The 18,331-nt window shown below is 44.7% G+C and overlaps 1 protein-coding gene across 7 annotated transcripts in view; it reads left to right on the forward strand.

Moving 5' to 3' along the window:
- Nucleotides 1-2,000: 2,000 nt before the first annotated feature.
- Tmem150c (transmembrane protein 150C) overlaps nt 2,001-18,331 on the forward strand; it is a 69,179-nt gene continuing 52,848 nt past the window's right edge. The window contains exon 1 of one of the 7 annotated variants that reach the window (XM_023560611.2): nt 2,001-2,167. Coding sequence is in view for 3 of the 7 variants with exons in the window: in XM_013141350.3 (XP_012996804.1) it covers nt 2,901-2,929 (29 nt within the window). In the remaining 4 variants the exon portion in view is untranslated. Of the gene's footprint in view, nt 2,168-2,248; nt 2,361-2,639; nt 2,930-18,331 lie in introns of those variants that run through there. The other 6 variants (XM_023560612.2, XM_063247184.1, XM_023560610.2 and 3 more) reach the window with 6 other exon arrangements.

Genomic DNA, 18,331 nt, shown 5'->3' on the forward strand with positions numbered 1-18,331 from the left:
TTTCGCCTTCACTGCACCTGGAAGCCTGAGGGAACTCCAGCAGTCTGGGCGCAGAAATCCAGAGTCCTCCAGACACGCAGAGAGGCCAGTGAGGGCACCCCAGATCTGCCCAGCTCCTCCTCTGCAGACCTGTGGCCAGGCGCGGCAGCTAAACAGGCTGGGCTAGGCTGGTAGTGTGGGCCAGCCCACCTATCGGGAGCTCAGCAGGTCTCCAAATGAAGCCGGGTATGGGGAGGCTGATGTGGAAGCCTCAAACCCACCTCTCTCCTTCACTGCACCTGGAAGCCTGAGGGAACTCCAGCAGTCTGGGCGCAGAAATCCAGAGTCCTCCAGACACGCAGAGAGGCCAGTGAGGGCACCCCAGATCTGCCCAGCTCCTCCTCTGCAGACCTATGGCCAGGCGCCTAGGCATTTATTTTTAAGGCAACCAGTTCTGGACTAGTATTTTGATCTTACAGTCCATATAATTCAAAATATCCATGGTGCTCTTGAGTAGATGGTGGACAACAGCTTTTAATGAGTGAAATACCAAGATCAATAAAATAAAAACAAAAGCATAGATATGCTTATATTCTGTCTTCAGTTCTCTTGAATGCTAAATAATATAGCAGGGTATATTCAATATGTCTCTTAATATAGACAGACTCTGTGCATGGCAACCGAGTATTCTTCATGTGGGGCATTTTAACATACTATTTCTAGCTGCGGATATCACTGTCAGGAATGCAATTCATGTCACTCTTCTGCTTGATTGGGATGGATAAAGGTGGAAATAAAGGTGGTGATGATTTAGTGGTGCTGACAAGTGGCACTGAGTCTGCTCTCCTCACAAACTCAAGTTGTTTTTTTAAGCAACAGTGGGTGGAAGGGAAAATAAAAAATTCAAAATAAATTAAACATGCTGCAAAGGTTCTCAGTCCTTCCACAGAGAAAAAGAAGAGGATTTTCCAAATTGGGATACTATTTTCTAGAAAGACAGTGGCTCTCACCGGCCTGTGAGATATCAGGTGTGGTTCTTCATCAAAATACCCATGCCTTGGTCCACCCCACCCCACCTCAGGCTCTGAGCTGGGTGCTAGGAAGGAGACCCAGGCATTTGCATTTAAGCCCCATTAGCAGTTGGAGGTGCAGAGTTGGGAGGGATTACTAATTCAGAGTATGTGTGAAGAAGGCTCTTTTCACAATGGCAGACAGAACTAAATGCACAGGGCCAGGGAGTAGGGGCATCATCAGAGTTGAGGCTCATGGCTGACCTCAAGCAATTTGAGGGGAAGTCACAGACTTCTTTGGGAGTCTGATGAAAGCCATGTTTACCCTCCTCAGTAAAATACTCAGTAGGTTAACTCAAATGAAATTCAGCATATGCAGTATTTCCAGGGGATTTTAGAGCAGGACTATATTTTTGTTTTAATGGGAAAAACAACAGTTCAATTCAGCAAAGCAAGGAAAAGAGAAAGCTTGACACTTGACCTCAAGCTGATAACCCTGTAGCTAGATGGAAAAGGTAATAAGAAATCAGTGCGGAGAGCAATCTCAAGTGTTGGGGAACAGGGTGAATGTTGGACAGAATGTTGGACGCGACTGTCGAACTGGAGCATGTGGCTGAGTTGAGCTGCAGAGGACTCTTCGACACTGTGCTTTGAGAGGCAACAATTTAAAGGAGACAGGTGTGGTTCGGCAGCCCCCCAAAGGTGGTGGTCAGACAAAGGTAGCCAGGAGGCTGCACCTGGAGCCTAAATTGAACAGGATCTGTGAAAACAATGCCATCACTGAACGTTGCTCTAGAGGTCACTGACTTGGTGCCCCGGAAGGCTAGGGCCTAGGTTGGGCCAATGAATACAGGTTTGTGAGGGACTCACGGAGACCCAGGCGGCGAAGCCAGCCAGCAGGCGCGGGTGGGGAGGCGGCCTAGTACCGAGCTCGCGCCAGGGTCCCGCGATTGCCAACTCGGCGCCGGGCGCGAGCGTGGGACTTTGTTGCAGCCGCGCTGTGCAAGCCCCAGAGGTGTGCGGCAGAAGCGAACCCGCCCGAGGTCACCGCGGATCAGCGCACAGTAACCCCCTGCGGAGGATCCGGATCCCGTCCCGCCCTGGTAGGCGAGCGGCGCCAGGAGCGTCCGCAGGCTGGGAAGGCAGCGGCCGGCGCGTGCACAGCGGCTCCGGCCCGGGTGAGTACCGGGCCCCGGGCTGGGCAGCAGGGGGCGGGTTGTACTCCAGCGGTGGGGACCCCAGGGCAGGGCGGGGGCGGGCGAGCAGCTAGCGGCGGGAGGCGGGTCCCACCCCTTCCTGGAGGAAGCGCCTCCCGCGCCGCCACCGCCGGTCCCGGCCCCGCCAGGCGATCGCGGGCCCCGCGCGGAGCAGGTAGGCGCGGCGCCCCCTCTTGGCCCCTCCGCCCCGCCTTGTCCCCTTCCCCACTCCGCTCTTCCCCCGCCTTCCTGCCCCCGCCGCCTCTCCCCGCTCCTGCGCCCAGGCCGCCGCGGAGCCGGGGGCGTCCGGCCCGGAGTGGGACAGGGGCGCGGGCCTGCGGGACACCCCGCCCCTCTCGCCTTGGCGGGGCCCCAGGTCCCCGAGGTCCCCAGGTCTCCCGGCCTGCGGGCTCGTCCCCCCGAGAGCGCCTCGCCGCCGCTGAGCCTCAGCCCCTGCCCCCGCGCGCTCGGGATCCTGGTCCCCGCCTCCACCGCATTGCCGCGCCGCCCCTTGGCAGGTGTCCCCGCCGTCCGCCCAGCCCTCCGCTGAAGGGGGACGCGACCTCCCGGACCCCGGCCGCTCCGCGCCCGCTGGGGCTTGGCGGGCGTCTGGGAGGAGGTGCAACTTGCTCCCCGGTCGGTGCACGGAGCCGCTGTCTCCCGGGCGCGCACGCCGGGAGGAACGGGGCGCTCGGGGTCTCAGGAGGCCACCGCGATGGATACCGAGGGCTCGGGTCCTCTCCGGTGAGAACAGTGATCAGCTTGAGTGGTAGAGACAGCCCTTGTTTAGCAGTTTATCCTCCTTAAATAAATGAAAGGGAGAAAGATTTCCACGTTTTAAAATGCATGTGCTTTCTGCCCTGCCTTCCTTCTTCCTCCCTCTGCGCTCCAGCACTTTATTATATCCCGAACACTTCCCTGATCATTTTGATCAGGCATTATCCTGGCCACGGCAGAACCAGGGCTGTGACTACGAATGTGACAACATAGCCCAGGTGGAATGGAAGCCTACGGTCCCATTCTGACTTCCTGATGTGTGGTCCTGTCGGGAACCAACTATAGTAATGATAGGTTAAGAACCAGCGCAGAACAAAACAGCGCTTGGATCTGTTATGCTAACAAAGCCTACCGGGCAATATCAGATTCTGCTTCTTCCATTCTCTGAATCGAAGACAGATTTTAATAATGCAGTACCATAAATCTTTTTCAGGCTGCAGTTCATCAAAGGGTAGGCAAATATGAATGTATAAACTCCACAGTAGCAGTTAATAAGTTGACCTACTTAAAGTTTTCTATTTCACAGAAAAATTGTTGGGCTTATATATGTGATATTTGCAGATCAAAGAATTGTACCGTTCCAGCTCTCATGTTTTAAATCCTAAACTTTTTCTTGCCTGTCTCCGGAAGACACTCCTTTCCAGATTTATCATACCTGTCATCTCTCAATGAGCTAGAAATGTGAATTTAATCTTGGAGGCACAAACATGGGGATTTTAATGGTGTGTCTTTTATTTATACATTTTTAAGTAATTGCTTTGCTGACATCCCAAGTTGGAAGCTCACAAACTGGACATGGTAAATAAAAATGTGAAGTTTTGCTAACAATAACGACAAATTGACAAATGTTATGACACTGAGCAAGCTATTAAAATGTTTGAAAAATGCATATTTATTATCTGCCATTAGCTGAATGCAATCTGGATTTTAAAAATTGGCTTTACAGTATCTTGATAGCAGTTGCTTAGTTTATGTATTTCTCATCAGATGCCTTTTATAAATTGCTTTGGGAGGGCGTTGATTTATTCTGTGGAGTAATTTTTGTGTGTAAACATTACAGTGCTTTAGTATTTAGCCTTGTTACCAATGCTACTCCTATGAAGACCTTGTAGGGTTATTTTGTGCTTGGACTGCCTGCTGTGTGATTGTGGAGAGGGAAGAGGCTGTTAAGTGCTCTGCTTTCTGGCGGGGCACACCTCTGCAGTTTATCTGCCAGTTTGGCAGGGCAGCCAGGAGTTGTGGAGAGGAAAGACCTTTTGGCCCCCAAACTCTTGGCCATTTGGTGTCATGGTGATCTGGCCATTTGGAATCACTTCAGTAACCAATTAAGCAAGACACTGACAAGATAATGTACTACCAAGCAGTCTTCCCCTTCCTGAGAAAAATGTTCAGCACTCAGAATTAGTGCTATAGCAGGAATAGGTTCTTGTGAGGCCTAAATGAGATTTGTGCTGTCTTCCCTCAAACGTGCTACAAGCCCACGTGTAACTGCATCTGGCTGTAAGTTCGTAAAAGTTCATGAAGACACTAAACCAAAGTGTGTAACAAGTATTTTCGTATCTGAAGGGTAAAACAGAAGTGTGCCTCTGCTTGGCTCTAAAGTTTTCTTTCCAGAGCCGATAGAGTTGTGTACCTTTATAATTTTTTTTACTCAGTTTTTCTAATACTTTCAGTCTAACTCACAATTGTTTGGAACTTCAGCAAGTTATCACCAGATATCATTTCCTGATATGTTTGGATTTTTAAAAATGACTTGTGGCAATGCAAAGTCTTAATTTCAAGAGATTTTTAGATAGACCAATTGAAATGGTATTTTGAGATAATAATGGAATTTTTAGTAATTACCTCCAAGCTCATCCCCACAGTGCCCAAAGCCAAAGAAGTTCTGATAGTTAGAACTTGCAGCTCCTTTACCAAGTGGGAAATGCAAGATTTCCTTTTTGAGCACTGTCCAGTAGAATTTTCTACAGTGATGGCAGTGTCCTACAGTGTATACCCTCCCTTGTGGCGCATGTGGCTGCTGAACCCTTCAAACATGGCTGGTGTGACTGAGAAACTGAATGCTAAATTTTATGTAGCTTTAATTAATTTAAATGGCCACACGGGGTTAGTGCCTATCCTATTGCACAGTGCCACTCCAAATCCCCCAGTTCCTATAGCACTGCACAGCGATTATCCCCTAATAAGAAGGAAATTGGAATTGGTATTGATAATATTGAGAACTGAGATTTGACTCAGTTACCCTGGTTTATGAACAGCACCTCCTCTGAAGCAGTGCCTTATGCTGACATTCAGTTCTGCATTGATTTCCATGTCATCTAGCAGCAAAATAAGCATGGGACGGGAGAGGGTTGCCACTTGGCCTCTTGTTCATGAACTTGAGCATTATTTGTTCTTTTGTACACTGTAGAGGTCACTTATTCTTCAAGATGGTTTCTGAACTTTTCACTTTTCAAGGTGGGAGGGGAGATTGGGAGAAAGACAGGAAGTAGCTGCTTCCACACAGTCGTGCCCCCCATCTTCTGACAGCCTCTGAGCAGCTGGACACCTGAGCGCCTGTGACTTGGGAACAGCTGAAAGCTGGTGTCTGCTTTCCTGAGCCTCTCTCCTCTAGCTTCTTTCTCTTGTGTGTCAGGCCCAGATCCCCTGGCTCAGTCCAACCTGTCAATTACCAAATCCACTTTAAAACGTAACCCATCCTTCCTTTTAGTAAAGCTATTAAGATGGAATTTGATATAGTAGCCACTGTGTTGTTTCCATTTTCAATCTAACTTGCTTGGAGTAAGACCACTATTCTGACCCAATAGAGAGACACCTTTTTTTTTTTGTCTTTAACCTTTTTATCGGTACCAGGGATCGAACTCATGACTGCCTGCTTGCAAGGCAGGCGCTTATGCCACTGAGCTAAATCCCCAGCCCCAAGGGACGCCTTTTGAATGAGGCTGTTTTGCAGGATGCTGCCTCTCATGGCACTTGGGTGAGCAATTCTCTTTGCCTGAGCAAGTGCCTCTCCAGGGCACAGTTCAGGTCCTGGAGGGCCTCCCACCCCCCACCCAGGGACTCACCTTTTGTTATTTAGAATTTGTCAAATGTGTTTGGTGTGTTAATTAAGGTACAGGTTAAAATAACCCTAACATTATCTCTGGCCTAAAGGTATTAACCCCAACATTTCCCAAAGTACTATCCATCCCACAAGGTGATGGGAGTTTGAATAAACTTAGGAAACACTCCATGTGATCCAGCAGTATGGTAAAACCTCTGAAGTGAAGTACATATAGTTAGCCTTTTATCTTTGTTGGTATACAACACCCTAGTACTTTTCAAACTGCAGGTCTTGGGTCTTAAAATCAATTTAACAGGGTAGGGTCAGTAGTTTCCTTATCAAACAGAATGCACAATAAAATAGAAGTGGTCTCTATGCATCCTTCTTAATGAAGATTTCTAGTGTTTAATGAAGTTTTTGGTTCTTCCACATGTAACAGAAATAAAGCCACAAGTCAGGGGACAGTTGTGGTCATGAGCACTAATGAAACAGGGCCTCTGGACTTAAATCCTGGTTCTGCACACCTCTGCATGTATGTAGGCAGCATTACATGCACGTTCGTTATTCATGTACCTATTAGATACATGTGTATGTATGTACTAGGTCACTGCCTATGAAAGTAGGCTGGGACTCACTTCGGGAAACATTGATGTAAGGCAGGTAATGGCTGGCAGTGGCCAGTGCTGACCAACTGCTCCACGCTAAGTGCCCTGTCTTTCTCACGGCAGTCCTTGGAGTTAGGCATTGCCATTGTCCTGCAGGACTATATCCCAGTGCATAGTGGAGGCAGCATCTGAACTCAAGCTGCTCACAGGACAGCTCACATGTTCAACCACCCAATGTTGAGTATTGCAACATGATAGCATCACACAGATGGGGTCTGCAGGCTTGTGACGCTCAGACCTCATACAGCTCTGCACAACTACAGAAATGAGCTGACGATGCTTCTGTTCTGTGTAACATGACCCCTGGAGGGTGAGCAGGGAGTCGTTGGCACTTTGAGGCTGGAACAGAGCTTGCTGCTGCAGCACAGTCTCTGCAGGCTCCTGTCCTTAGAAAGGCGGTCTGGCATCCAGCGAAACGTGAACAGGCCAGGGCCCAGTGACCAGCTGTGCCTGCAGAGGTGTCTTTCCTCCCTCCTGCCCACTTCCTAACTTCTGCACACTGGTTTGTAACAAAGAGTGACAATGGCTCTAAGAGATAAATTTTCTTTGCAAAAATCACTTCCTGCCTGTAATTGGCCCAGGACATTCTGTAATGGTCACAGAGCTGCATGAAAGGGTGTTAAGTGAACCTTTTGCTTTTTCCCCTCTCTCTCTATTTTTTTAAAATTTTTTTTAACATTTTGCAGCACTGAGCTTTGAACCCAGGACCTTGGGCATAGCAGGCATATACTCTACTGCTGCACCACACTGGCAGCCCCCCATGACATACTTAAATAAGATAAATTAGAACTAATAACTGGAGGGCTAGCTCAGTGGAAGGTCACTTGCTAGCACTCATGAGGATCTGAGTGTGACTCTCAGGACCAATACCACAACCACCACAACAAAATGAATGAGTGAATGAATGAATAGTGATGTTTCCTTAAGAATTTAATATAAAATGAAATATCTTAAAATTTAGGCTGGACACCCCATTCCCCAGCAATCTAAAAAGTATAACTAATTTCATTGTGGGAAGTAGGCTTCAGTTTTTCTTTAAAGGTCAGACTTAATACACATGATCCCTTATCCTCTGTCAGGTAGATTGGAAGAGGTCACTGCTGTCACACTTTCCTTCTCTAAAAATGCTGTCTGATGTATTGGAAATCCTTCAGATACTCATGTTGGTCAAAGCTACAGAATTTTCCATCTTTATGGGCCCTGCGTCCATCAAAGGAGCAAGATGAATTATCAGTGAGAAGCATGGCAAACCGTGAGATACTTTTAGACAAATGTAGACGAAGCTTAAGAAGTAATCATGCTTACCCATGGCAGGAGAGGAAATTAGCCTACAGCTTAAGTGGTGTTATTTAACTCTGAAGTAATTATAATGAGTTATAATGATAGTCAACTAAATGTAAACATAAATGTCTCCAAAAATAGCATAACCTTCCTATTCAAACACTTTGCTTTTAATGAAGTAGATTTCTGGGTTTTTTTTTTTTTCATGGTTGTGATAACTTAGCTGCCAAAGAAACATCTTAAGTGACACAAATTTGGAATTTTAAAACAAATTAAAACTGGCTCAAATGAGTTGTTATATTTTTAAAAACTGCTAGCTAATGAAAGTCTTTAGATTATTTTTCAGCTATTAATTCATAAGTGACAAGATACTGATTTAAAATGTTAGTATCTCTCTAAAACAATTCAAATAGAAATATTACTGAACTCTTAACTGTTCAAAAATTAAAATTAGAAGAAATCAGTAATGTGGCTGTCCTGGAGTTTCTGCTATAGCTATATCGCCTAGATTTTCTAAATTCTAGTTTCACTGAAACAAAAGTGTCTTTACATAGAAACCTAACTAAAATATACCTAGCTGCAGCAGCCACAGTACTGAATTAAGGAAGACAGCACTCCTTCCTTTAGGGCATAATCATCACAGATACTTGACCTCAAAAGTATGGTGTGTTGAAAAATGTCCAGTCTTATCAATGACAGCAGTGTCAAAAGTACCATATTTATCTCCTCGCAATTTTGGCAGCTGATACAGTTGTGCCTGAAAAGGCTGATTATCTCTCCAGTGGCATTTTGACTGGTATTTCTCCATTTTAATTTTAGCTTGTATGTGGCTTGTCTATGAAAAGATGGGTTGCTACTTCATCCTGAATTTTTGGTTGTATGCATGTAAAAGTTAAGACAAAAGTTTTCCATTAGCTGATTTGCAGAAAGGATACAGTTATGATCCAATAGAGCCATGCAGTGATCTGTTAAGATCAGACTGCTGGCCCAGAACAGCATCTGTTTACAGAGTCCCAAGCAGCTGTCCAGAATTGTTGCTCTTGAGCCACCCATGGTGGCACATGTGTGTAATCCTGGCACTCGAGGCTGAGGCAAGAGGATTGCCATGAGTTCTAGTCCAACCTGAGCTACATAGCAAGATCCTGTCTCAAAAAAAAAGTTGCTCTTTAGGAGCAGTTGGACAGTATTCATGAAGTCCCAGCATAGTCGCAGGCTCAGCATAACTTTTTTCCTATTGTTACTTCCTTCTTATTCATACAGGCTTTAACTCATTTTTTTCACATGGGAAATTAAAGATGATCGTTCTACATGGTAACCGCTCCCCTACTGAGTATCTAAGAGCTAGAATAAGCCTTTGGAAGTCACACAATTTATTTCATAAAGTCTTGGCATGACTGCACTCATCACAGAAGGCTTGGATTCCATTTGGCTTTTAGTCTATGAATATTTTACATTCTGACATAGTGTTTATCCAAGTAGACTTAGCCTTACTCTGATGTTATACCTTAAGGCTCACTTCAGCATTATCCAGCTTTGGGTTGGCTTGCTTGTTGCATATTTAGGTTTTTTTTCCTACCTAAATTACTGCTACTGTGTAGAAATTATATTTTGCACATTTTTCAATCTTAGGGTGTTTGATTATCTTAGGGCAGGAATCCACACACTATAGTATTGTAGATGTGTTTTACTGGAACCCAGCCACGTCTTTTTCCCTGTTACCCATGCCTTCTCTCCACCACCATCAAGAGTCGAGCTAAAGCTGACATTGTCTACTCTCTGGCTCTTTACTAACTGAATTTTTAAGTTTGGTTAATTTGAATTGTGCTAGCCGTAGGTGGCAATTGGGCAGCACCATTGTAGATTGAACAAGATGATTGGTTTCCCCTGGTTCAGTGAACTGTGTGACTTCCATTCACCTTGCAAACAGCCACCTGGCCTCTGAGTTCAAATTCTGAATGAGCTGTACCTTGGACAGCACCACAAGCTTTGGAGTGGCAGGCAAGGCTGGAACAGAGGTTTTCAAGCCTGGCTGCTCTGCAGAGTTACTGAAGGGTTGTAGAAATAGAGCTGTACCAAGGCCAGTTAAATCAGAATCTCTGGGGATAGGAAGGATCCTGAGGGCAGACTTGTTTTTTAAGTACTAGGGATTGAAGCGAGGGCCTTTGCACTGAGATACACAGCTGGTCCTTTTTATTTTATTTTTTACTGTAAACCAGATTCTCACTGATTAAGTTGCCCAGGGTGGGCCTGAATTCATGATCTTCCTACCTGAGCTTCCCAGAGTGCTGGGATTACAGGTGTCTGCCACCACCAGCAAACTTTGTATGAAGCTTCCCAGGTGACTGCATCGCGTTGCCCTGGCTGGGAAGCATCCCAGGTAGGCCAGGCAGCGACATTGCAGCCTGGCATCACAGCCTCCCACCCTTCTGAAACCCAGAGATTCCAGCTTATCTTGGTGTTAGGGACTGAGCCAATTTCCCATTTGGTTGCTATAGCAACAAGGGCCCACTTGCCCAGTGGGCCAAAATGCCAATTTATGTACTACAGAAAAGGAGGCATACGAGCTCCTGCAGCCACAGGGTCAGTGCTTTCCATTTATGTATTCGGAAAACACTTACAGGTGCCCACTGTGTGTCTGCAAGAAGCTTCACTGTTCTCACAGAATCGTGGGGTACTTCTGATCACCCAGAAAGGGGGGCAGGCAGGCTGGCTGGGGCCTGGCCTTTCCAGAGTCAGTGACAGCCGAGCTGAGCCTTTAGGGATCAGGTGTAATCACACAATGCAGGGAACAGTGATCGAAAAAAGAAGCAATACAACCTGCAGCGAGGCCCTGGCTGAAATGTCCCTCAAAAACTGGGCACACAGGTGGCTGACTCCTAGCCGCTTTCTTTTCTTAATTGGGGTGCATTACACATACTAATTACATTCCCCTTGTGGAATCGGTGTGTGTGCACACATACCACATCTTGGTTGTTTTTACCTCCCTCCTGCTCCCAGACCTCTGTCCCTCTCCCTCCCCAAGTCCCCTTTCCAGCTCCACAAAGTCCACCTCCCTGTTTCCTGCCATCTCACTTTTATTTTGTTCTTTAAGTTACTTCACCTCCTCTTCCTCCTCCTTCTTCTCTTTGTACTGGGAATCAAATTGACGACTTTGCGCTTGCCAGGCAGGCACTTATGCCACTGAGCTATATCCCTGACCCTCTTTAAATTATTTCTATTTTAAGTCTCTCAGAAGAGAAAGAGTATTATGGTCACAGCGTTCATCCATATTCCTAGAGAGGCTCACATTTGTCCTTCTTTATGGCAGAGTGATACTCAGTTATGTAAAAAAAATTTTTTTTGTTTATCTATTTGGGGTTCTTTTTGGTACCCCAGACTCAGAACTTTAAACTTGCCAGGCAGGTGCTTATGCTGCTGAGCTATATCCCTGACCCCCATTTATCTATTGATGGAAACTTAAATCACTTCCATGGTTTAGCTATGGTAAGCACCTAGCTACATTAGTAATCTTGATGGGATGTCCTGATTCTTTTTTTAAAGGGAATAAAACAAAACAATAAAATGAGACAAAACAAAACAATGACAATGATATTGAACTTCAGAAAGAAGACAGTGGGGAATCCATAATAGTTATTATATTACAAATTATTATCCTCTAAATAGTTGCTCAAACTATAGACTTTAGGCTTGCAAAGTCAATCAAACAATCATTAAGTTATTTCCTTACTTCAGTTGCTATCATCTCAGCCTGTACATCAGCTAGCTGCCTACAGTGGAGTGACGGGTGGTGGGGGGTTCTTTTTCTCTTCTGGCCCTTGCACCAGTTGGCTCACAGCAGGGGTGGAGGACATCGCTCCCTGGTTCTACCCCTGCCGGAGTAACTGCTGCTGGCTCCCTGGACAGGGCAGGGAGGGGTGGCTTTCTGGTTCAGATGTCCTGATTCTGTGTCCTTTATCAGTTTTTCACTCATCCCTGCATCTAGCAGGTGTGCCAAAGAGGCTGGGCTGTGTGCAGACATGGCTGGGTATAGGGAGAGCAGTGAACAGGATGGATAGTGATTCTGTCTGGAGAGAGCTTCCCATTCGGTCAGAGACAAGAGCCCACGGTAGACAAGGAAATAGCACAGTGGGTGACCCGTATGCTGTGAACAGAACTGGGGTCTTGGAGAATGTGATCCATCAGTGGGCCCGAGCCGTGGTTAGGGCCACTGTGGTTCAGGGAGGCTGGGTGCTCACGAAGGAGGCTGGGGCAGTGGGGGCCCCTGGAATGGGTGGCATCACCATCATGGTAAAATAGTTCACAAGTATGTATTACTGAACAGAAGTTAAATATTGAAGTGAGGCCAGTGAACTTGGTCCTTGTCCTTGCTGGGGGAGGCTGGCCTGGCCCCTCCTATGCCAAGTTCAGACTTGGCAAATACTGCTAGCCTCTGTCATGGGCCTGGCAGCTCCCTATGATCAAACATCTCTGCCTGGAGTTTGCTGCTTTGGCACCTGGGGTCAGAGCTCTCTAGAGGCAGGGAGGCCTCATGATCAGTGTCAGGTCCAGTGGAAGCAGTGAGCTGCTCACTCTAAGTATGCTTGGCCTCCGTCAAGACTCTAGAGGAACACAAAATGAGTGAAAAGACCTGCCATTGTTGTGGTCCTGGGTACTGCATTCAAGCACCAGAGTGGGCAGAGACTTAACTCGTGGTACCTTCTAGACTTGATGTAGCTGACTCCACGTGTGCTAGGAGGGGAGTGGACATTGTGTTCAAATGTGCTGTGCACCAGATAGCTGAAACAGTTGTCCAGGCCTGCTGAGACAAACCTTGTAGGCAGTGCTGCTCACTAGGTAGGGGGATACTCTTGTGTAGCTAAAGATGGAGGAAAAATGAATTGAGATTTTTTTGTTTTGTGGTTTTTTGACAACAATATAGTTCATGCTGACCTTCAACTCATTATGTAGCCCAGGCTGGCTTTGAACTCACTACAGTCCTTCTGCTTCAGCCTCCTGAGTGCTGGGATTTCAGGTGTGTGCCACCATAGCTGGGAAATACAGTTTAATTCCTATAGAATTAAACTGATTGGGGCCATCTCCAGCCTCTCAGCCCACAAAGGTTTCTTTGGGTTTTCCTTCAGAGAAGTAGTCTGATGTAACAGGTTTGCCCAAAGCATATAAAATAATTTTAACACAGATATTTCCTGATGATAAGGTATTTCACATTCGAAGTTATATATTTTTCTACTGTGGCACCAGTGTGTGCTTTACTGGCACAGGTAGTCTGTGTGATTGTATCTTGGAGTCACGGCTTGTTAATCTGACATTTTCTACTTACACAAACTCTGTATAAGCTGGTCTAGACTGGCTAGTTCTGGTTTTGACATTGTTGGGCTTTTTTTAACTTTCACTTTTGGTTAGTAGGCCTGAAAAAGAAGTAACAGCATTACCAGAGAGTGTAACATCAGCGTTTGAGTTGAGACTTGATCAGCTTGATCACCTTCCGTCCTGGCTAGGTGCTGGGATAAGATACTTAATTAGGCTTAGAGTTTCTAGTTTTCACCAGTAAAGTGTAGGTTTACTTGTCTATCTTGTTCTGTAGATTTAGGTCCTGAGAATAGGGATTGTGGCTCACTCATTACCCGGAAATTCAGTGTGTGGGATGAGACCTAGCAGGTAAGGACTCTAAATATTTGCTAACCAAATAAATATTATCTTACCTGCTTCCTGGGTTGCTGGGAAGAATAAGTTGCATGCGTAACAGTGTAGTGGTAGGAGCACAGGACCTGGAGTTAGACCCCTGGTCCCATTCTGGCCCTAGCATTCCCAGCCATGTAGCATTGGACCCGTTAACATTGTGGGCAGCTGTAAGTACTGTGGATGGAACCTATGTCCCAGGGTTGTGAGAAGACATCCCCCACCCACAAGGTCATGAATACAGAGGTTTGCAGAGCACTGCTCACAGGAAGCTAACCTTTATGTCACGAAGTCTCCCCAGCTGTGTGGTACTGTGTTTCCCCCTTAGCTGCAGTTGATGTACCAGGACGTGCAGTAGAGAGGAGACTAGAAACAAGATAGTAGCAAACTGTACAGGAAAAACACCATCACATACATGTGTTTCCCATATATACATATCTATTGTAGTTTAATTTGTAAATTAAGCATAGTATAATGTTAAAGAAAACTGATACTAATCATAGAACAACTGTAGCACTATTCTATAACAAGTATAATTTAAAATCTATGCACTGCTTATTTCTCGAATTCTCCATTGTTGTTCTCAGGCCATGGTCAACTCTGGGTGATTGGAACTGCGGGAGCCAATGATTCCTTTCTGCTTGACGCTTACAAAAGCCTGCTAGTGTGGCTTCCACTTGGAATCATTTAATGACCCAGGTGTTCAGGGGAAGCAGAGTAAAGGGTTCAGGGAAGCCCAAGCTTGAAGGACCCTGGAACTATGCCTGCAGTCAGATAACTTGGAGAATTCACATGCACTGTAGACTTTTAATCTGCATTGTTAGTAACCACGAGGGCCCAGTAGCTCCCACATTGGCTTCTCTGCATCCCTCCTGCATTGCCTTCCTCTTACTACCTTAAGATCTCCCCAGTGAGTCATGAGTTCGATCCCCGGTACCGATAAAAAGGAAAAAGACAAAAAAAAAAAAAAAAAAAAAAAAAAAGATCTCCCCCGCAGGGCTGTTTCTCTCGGTTTCAAGGCCAGGCACAACCCAAATCCAGGTGCTCTCTTGTGGGCCTGTCCTGACTGCTCCCCTGGCCATCCTGTCTCCTCACTGTTACGGTCCCTTTCCCGAATGCCCACCCCCGCCTCAAGGTGTCCAGTGTGATGGTTCAGCTCTGTGACAGTGCGCAGGGCCGCAGGTTCAGCAGAAGCTGTGCTTAGCAGGTAGCTGTTACTCTTTCCCTGACCGCGCATCGCCGTGGCGCTCTGTCTTGCGGTGCCGGGCACTGTCACAAGCACCCTGCAGCAGATTCCAAAGTTTAGGGGCTCCGTGCACTGTTGACTCATAGTGTTTTAAATTTAGAAAGAATTTATTGGAAAGCTCCCATCTGTATGTTGAGGAGCACCTTTTCATTTGCCCCGTTTTTTAAAAGTTTATTCTTATTAGTCAGTGTTTGTAGTACATCGTGTTTACATTTCTTCTGGGGAGGTGGCACATGGACGTAACACCTTCACTCCATTTTTCACCGCCTTCTGCTCCTCTCCCTCCCTCCCCTCTTCTACCATCTCTCAGTCCCCTTCCCATTTGAGAAAGGTCTCTCTCTACTTCCTGTTACCTTTTATTTTGCACTTTATTTATTATTTGAGTTTCTCATACAAGAAAAACCATGTAATAATTAACCGACTCTTTCTGGTTTACTTCATGTAGCGATATGTTCTCCAGATGCATCTGTTTTCCTACAGATGAGGCAAGTTCATCCTTATTTATGGCAGAGTAGTACTCCATTGCAGCCAAGTACCACAATTTTTTTTATCTGTTCATCTGTTGATGGCCATGTAGGCTGCTTCTAAAATCTAGCCACTTCAAATCGCTATAAACATAGATATTCATGCATCACTGTAGCATGATGTTGCCATGGTTGTAAAGGCCATGTTTTCCCATAAACTGTACCTTTTCCTAAACATTTAACTGGCTTCTATCTTTCTGCATTTAATTATATTTCATAGAGAGCTTTATTAGATGCCCTCTTTATATTATCTTCTCATTATAAAGACTCAGATGGTTAACATGATATTAAAAGTATTACAAGCTTAAGCCTTCCAAGTAGACATTTGGGAAAATTGTACATGTTTTGCATATATAATAAAAAATAATAAATATCACTTTTCTCTTGGCAAATGTAATTCCACCCCACTGCACACAAATAAAGTCCTGGAGTCCAGACCATACAGGATAAAACAAAATAATATTATAGAGCAAGGGAGAGTTATATTACTGTTGTGGGAGCCGTCATTGTGTATGACTCGACTTTTACACATGGAACTCTGCCTGTTTCTGTATATCCACTGAATATCTTTACTCTGCCACTGTGGATAATCTATGGAACTGACAGCCAGCCCCCCACAATTATTTAGTTCCTAGTGAGAGTTCATTAAACGTGGACGGATTAGTTGTGGTTTATTTTTGGCTTCTCCTTGATTTAGGCTGACGTGTACCTGTCTCTGTACTAATTCAGCACATCTTCTGCAGCAACAAGATTGTATTTATCACGTTGATCCACACCGCCTTTCTCCTTCCTGCTTCTCTTTTTCTTCGTTCCTTTCCTGCTGGGCATCTGGCAGGAGGAGAGTGGACTGGACCAGGAGCTCAGGAGCTGTGCGCGTGAATGAAATGTCGCCTTCTCTCTGAGATTACAGCCTAGCATAGCCCACCTGTGAACAGCTGTGCTCCAGCTATAATGTGAGCTTGAATCGAATGAGGGTTAAGTTCAGCATCACCAAACTGGGGAAATCCAGAGAAGTGGAAGCTTAGGAAGTACAGAGCTTGTTTTAAAATCGTGTTTATTAAGCACCTAGCATTTGGACACTTGAAAGTTGCTAAGAGTGAATTTTAAGTGTTCTCACCAGAAAAAAGGAGTATGTGTGGTAATGCGTATGCTAATTAGCTTGACTTGGACACTTTAAATCAAAATATCATGCTGTATACCAGAAATGTACATAAATTTTATTTGTCAATTAAAAACAACACACAGTAAAAACCAGCCTCTGTTTATGTCAATATACAGTTTAATGTGTAAATAAAAAGTTTTCAATGGGTATTTCTTTTAAAACAACCACAAAGCTTCACTGAAGTTTGTATTTCCCTAGAGAAAACTAGCCCTGATTAAAAGGGATAAAGTGCAAAATCCATAGTAATGGTAATACTGGGGGAAAGGTCCCTTTTAAGAAGACGCCTTTTGGTTCTGAAGCCTCCTAAGTAACAAAATATTAATTAAAAGAGCAGGTGATGATGCTGAATGGCTTGAGTGTCTCCCACTAGAATGTTCTTCAAGATTATTAAGTAGGGTTTCTTTCTTTAGTTTTTATTTTTTATGAGCACATGTCTGCCTTACATAAGGATTACATTCACTCTGGGGAGTTGGTTCATACATATACAGATCTTAATTTTTTATCTCATCCCCTTTCCCGCCTTCCTCTATTTCTTGGTCCCCTTCTCATTTGAAAAAGATCTCTCACCTTCCTATTATCTATCTCTTGCTTTACTCTTTATTTCTATTTTAGGTTTTTTTCATATAAGAGAGACGTTCTGTATTTAATTTGTGATTTATTTCTGATTTGCTGCTCTGAGCGTTATGCTCTTAAGGTGCATCCATTTTCCTACAAATGACTCGAGTTCGTCCTTCTTTATGGCAGAATAGTACTTCGTTTCATACCACATTTTCTTTATCTGTATATCTGTTGATAGGCATACAGGCTGTGAAAAAGATTTAGCTGAAAAATTATGGTGCTGTAACATGGATATCAATGTATCACTGTAATACGATGTCTTTAGCGCTTTGGAAAGATAGCTAGTAGGGAAATATCTGGGTCAAATGGCATTTCTTCTTTTGGAGGAATTGCCATACTGGCTTCCACAGAGGTTATACTAGTTTATATTCCCACAACAATGTAGAAGGGTCTTTTCCCCTGCATCCTCCCCAGCATTTGTTATTGGTTGATTTCTTGATGATAGGCATTCTTTCTGGAGTGACATAGAATCTCAATGTTGTTTTAATTTACATGTCTCTTAGTGGTTAGCAATACTGAACATTTTTTCATATATGTCTTGACCACTTCTACTTCTGACAAGTGTCTGTCCATTCCAGGTGCACGTATTTGATTGGGTCTTTTATTTTGAGGGGGTCTAAATTTTTGAATTCTTTATATGTTCTAGATATGAATCCTCTGTCTGAAATACAGGTGGCAAAAATTTTCCCCATTTTGTAGATTGTATCTTTATTCTGTTGGTTATTTCTTTTGTTGTGCAAAAGCTCTTTAATTTGATTTGATCCCATTGTTTATTCTTTCTTGTGCCACTGGAGTTCTTTTCAGAAAATCCTTGCCCATAGCTATGTTGTCAAGAGCTTTACCTATTCTATTTTCCAGCAGATTTAGTGTTTCTGCTTGCAAATTTAGATCTTTGATCTATTTTGATTCTAGTTTAGTATATGGCGAGAGATACAGGTCTGAATTCACTCTTCTGTATGTGAATAGCTGACTTTCTCAGCACTATTTATTAATATCTTTCCTCTAGTGCATGTTTTTGACCCCGTTGTCAAAGATCAAATTGATGAGTGTGCCTGGGGTTGTTTCTGCTTCTTATAGTGGTCCACATGCTATTTTTATCACTGTAGCTTAGTAAACCAAGTACAGGATCACAGTGCCTGCTGCTTTGTTCTTGT

Source organism: Cavia porcellus, unplaced genomic scaffold (assembly GCF_034190915.1).
Source record: "Cavia porcellus strain 051 isolate PalLab524CR breed Dunkin Hartley unplaced genomic scaffold, mCavPor4.1 scaffold_4, whole genome shotgun sequence".
Classification (NCBI taxonomy): domain Eukaryota; kingdom Metazoa; phylum Chordata; class Mammalia; order Rodentia; family Caviidae; genus Cavia; species Cavia porcellus.